Source organism: Erithacus rubecula (genome assembly GCF_903797595.1).
Source record: "Erithacus rubecula genome assembly, chromosome: 28".
Taxonomy (NCBI): Eukaryota; Metazoa; Chordata; class Aves; order Passeriformes; family Muscicapidae; genus Erithacus; species Erithacus rubecula.
Window position 1 is genome coordinate 2,539,382 of NC_136680.1, and position 4,275 is coordinate 2,543,656.

The following is a 4,275-nucleotide window of genomic DNA, read 5'->3' on the forward strand; positions in this document are numbered from 1 at the left end:
CGCTCTTTGTTATCTCAAGGGAACTCAACCATTTCTGCACCTTGTTTACCCGCAGTTTCGCAGGGTGGAGGAAAAGCAAACATCGGCCTTTTGTTCACCAGTTTCCCCTTCCGTGAGCCTCGTCCTCCTCCCCCGGGCTCCATCTGCCCTCTCCTGCCTGTGGAACCCGGCTCAGCATCCCGGCTCAGAGCCCAGGGTCCAGCCAGGACATCACCGTCCCCTCCCCACTGAGACATCCCAGCCCTCGATCTAGCTCGGCACGGCCGGACGCCTCTTTTTTACCAGCTCCGAGTGCGAATGCAGAGGGAGCCGAGGCCTCCCGCAGCAGCCCCCGCGGAAGGCGCCCGCCACACCAGGCTGTTCTTCCTGGCCGTCATTCCCAGCCCTGCACTGCTGCGGAATGATGGTGCTTCCCGGCAGCCTGACGGCATCCACAGGGCAGCAGCTAGGAAAGAAAAGCCGCTTGACCCTTTAGTGCCACTGTCCCTCTCGGTGCCTCCTGTCCCCGAGGCTGTAAATCCCCGGGGGACCGGGACTGGGTCCGATCACTCGGTTGACTCCCGACCCTCCTCTTCAACACTGAGGCTTTCAACGATGCTCCGTGAACCCTCCTGAGGTTTTGTCCTGGTGCCCCCATCTACCACTTCATCTCTCCAGGGTTTGATGGGCTGTGTGACATGGGGAAGTGTGACATGTGGCTCTGCCCCTCCCTCCAGCTCCTCCACAGCGATATTAAACCACTCGATGAGGCAACTCCTCAGCCCCGAGATGCTGCTGGCTTCATCCAGTGCTTTGAGATCAAGAGCTGGGAGTTGGGAGCGGCTGCTCCCACGGGGGAACGGCCCCGCTGCGAACTGGGGGCACCGGGTGGCGGGGACGGAACGGGGCTGTTGCTGACCCGATTCCACTCTCGGCCCCATCCCAAACCCGACACTCCCGTGGGCGGCCGAGTGTCCCGGGATCGGGTTCCTGGACCACCAGAGCACCAGCATCCCGGAGCCTCACGATCCCAGTTCCGGTCCCGCTCGGTGCTGGTCCCGGTCTCGGTTCCAGCCCCGGTCCGGCCAAGCGCGGCGCGCAGAAATGTGGGGGCGCCGCACTCGGAGAATTACGGCGGCGGCTCCGCTCCTGGTTCGCGCCGCCGCCGCCGCCGCCGCCGTATAAAAGCGCGTCCGCGCCCGCCCCGCCCGGGCTGCGGTGGCGGCGGCGGCTCCGCTCCAGGTGCGGCGGCTCCCGGCAACGTCCCGCTCGCGGCGGCGCCGGTCGGTCGGTCCGTCGGTCCCGGCGTCGCGTCGCGTCGCGTCTGCCCCGTCCCATCGCATCCCTCAGCGCCGCCGGGTCTCCGTCCCCGGGGTCCGCGATCCTCGCTCCTCACGGCCGGTTCCTTCGCGCTGCTCCCCGGGCTGGCGGGTCCCCGTGTCCCTCGGCGCGGCCAGTTCGCTCCCGTCCTTGGGGACCCCGGGTCCAGGTCTCTCGGCGCCGCTGGTCGCTCCCGGGGCTTCCGGCTTCGTCCCGCCTCTGTCGGTACCCGGCCCCCGGTGATAGCGCTGCCCCTCGGGTCTCTTCCAGCCCCACTCCCGACAGCAACATGTGGCTCCTGGAGCGGCTGCGCGGGGTGGCGGAGAACGGCGGGTCCCGGGGCTCAGGGACAGACGAGTCCTCGCGAGGGTCCCGCTACAGCAACGTCCTCACCCCCGACAAGATCCCCGACTTTTTCATCCCGCCCAAGCTGAGCGCGGCACCCGCCGAGGCTGAGGGCTCCGAGGCTCCCGCGGCGGCTGCTCTGGGTGCCTCAGTGTCAGAACAGGACCTGGCCAGGCGCAAGCCCCCCCGCAGCCCCCGCCCGTCCAGCCGGTCCCGCTCCCGGACCACCGGGCGGCACATCATCCAGATCGAGACCGCTGAGGACTGGACCGAGGGGAGCTGCGGTACCAACGTGGACCCGCAGGCACAGACGGCCATGTCGCTGCCCTACGTGCCCAAGGCGCAGACCTCCTACGGCTTCGCCACGCTGATGGAGAGCCCCCACACCCGGCGCAAAGAATCGCTTTTCCACAGCGAGCACAGCAGCCTCTGCCCCTCGCCCGTCACCTCGCCCAGCGCCCAGCGCAAAGCCAAGCTCAACGGCGAGAGCGGCCGCCGGACACCCGCAGACCTCGGCGCAGCCCTCATGCACCCCGGGCGCTACTTCAGCGGCGGCGAGAGCGACACGTGCTCCTCGGCAGAGTCTTCCCCCTTCGGCTCCCCGCTGCTCTCCCGCTCCGTCTCCCTGCTGAAGCTCTTCAGCCAGGAGAGCCAGTCCAAGGTCATCAAGCTGAAGCACTCGGTGGCCCGCAACAGCTCGCTGTCCACCGACGACAGCTCGGCCGACACCAGCCCCAGCGCCCAGCGCCGCGCCAGGAGCGCCCCGGCCGGGACGCAGCCCCCGACAGCGCTGCTGCCCCTGGACCTGCCCGCGGGCCGTGACCGGGAGCACAGCCTGCGGCTGAGCCGCGGCGGGAGCCTGCGCCTGGCTGCCGAGTACGACCCCTCCAACGCCCGGCTGCGTGTGCGCCTCGTGTCCGCCGAGGACGTCTACGATACCCTCGTCGACCTGCGCAGCATCAACTGCTGCGTCTCGCTGTGCCTCAACCCCGGGAAGCTGCAGAAGCAGCGCAGCACCATTGTCAAGAACAGCCGCAACCCTGTCTTCAATGAGGACTTCTTCTTCGATGGGCTGGGCCCCGGCCATGCCAGGAAGATGTCCCTGAAGCTCAAGGTGGTCAACAAGGGCAGCAGCCTTAAGCGGGACACGCTGCTGGGGGAGAAGGAGCTGCCACTCACCGCCCTTCTGTCCTGCCTGTAGGTACCTGCTACCAGCCCCGGAGGGAGCCCTCCCACCTGTGGGGCCGGGGCGAGGCAGAGAGGCCGGCTCTGTCCCCCAGCCCCACTGGAGGAGGGTTTGGAAGGTCCCCCTGAGGAGGGCCGGGGTCGTGGCAGAGTGTGGGGGTTTCCAGGAATGGGGCTGCTGTGGGGCTCTGCCAACACCAGCTGGCAGCCACAGCCTCTGCCCCTGCTCCCTCCCTGCTCCTGCCCCGGGGCTGCATCTCCTGGAGTCCAGTAGAAAGTGGGGAGCCTCCAGCCCCTTCCCCACCAGGAAGGATGGAAGCACTTGTTGGACTCTTTCCTCCCTGTGCCTGTGGTCTCCAGCTGCTGCCGAGCAGGTTGGAGGTGGGTAAATCTCTGTAGCACACTTACAGCCACCTCTCAAAGTCCCAGCATCTGTAGTCAGGTGACAGCTTTAATTTAAAAGACAAGTTTCTGATCTTGGAAACTGCAAAGAAAATACTGCAGAGGTGACCTGAGAGTGAGCCAAGAGTGGTCACCCTGGGGGATGAGTCAGGTTTGTGGCTCTTGAGCCTTTGTCCCAGATCTTTGGGGCTGTACAGGTGCACGAGTTAACTTGGTCTGACACCTGCAGCCTCCTGGACTGGCCTCCCTGCCCACCCCAGCACTGTTCCCCACTGCTGACCCTCGATGGGAAACTGCTAATGGAGATTTGGGGCTTTAGTTTGCCCAAATCCAAGAGGCTGCCTGTGCCTTTCTGCTGCCCACGGGAGGGAGATGCTGGGGGCTGGCATCCCTTGCCCTGGGCACATGGATGGTCCCAGGCAGTGTCCCAGCAGGTGTGCTTGCTGACCAAAGCTGAGGTGACAGCAGCAGCTCTCCCTGAGTGCTGGGGCCATCCCAGGTGAGTCTGGGCAGGGGGGACAGGGTGACGCTCCACAACCCTCCACCCTCCCTTGTCTATGAGGGCTGAGGATCTTTCAAGTGGCTGCACCCACTGGGCAGCAGAGATGTGTCCTGTGGGGCCACCAAGCTGCTGTGCCCAGCAGGATCTTGTTTCTCAAAGTGACTGACCTGGCTTTCAGTTTTCCTTTGGGGAGGGAGTGAGGTGCTCCCAACCCTTCCCATCCCACCCTGTCGTCCCGGCTGACTGCCTGGGGGCAGTGGGAGCGGGGAGGGCGCCGGCCGGGGCGTTTCTGAGGGTGGAATAAAACAAACGCTGCGTTGTTGTTTGGTGTGGTGTCACCCATTGTGTCGGGCTCTGCATGTTTCTGTGCAGGGAGCAGGATTTGCAGCGCTCCCGTCCCCGCCTGTTGGACACACATGTGTCCCCTCTGTGTTAACCTCTGTGGTGGCGGTCGATGTTCCTCCCTTGTCCTTTTGCAGCAGATGGCAGATCTCAGTGTTGGCTATTTATATCCGAGGCTGATCTTTCACAGCGTTTTACTT

The 4,275-nt window shown here is 65.3% G+C and overlaps 1 protein-coding gene across 1 annotated transcript; it reads left to right on the plus strand.

The window, feature by feature from the left end:
• On the plus strand, positions 1-3,659 carry C2CD4C (C2 calcium dependent domain containing 4C). The gene has a single exon (XM_079328209.1). The coding sequence runs from the start codon at positions 1,589-1,591 to the stop codon at positions 2,843-2,845; it is 1,257 nt and encodes a 418-aa protein (XP_079184335.1). The 5' UTR covers positions 1-1,588; the 3' UTR covers positions 2,846-3,659.
• The last annotated feature ends 616 nt before the right edge of the window (positions 3,660-4,275 follow it).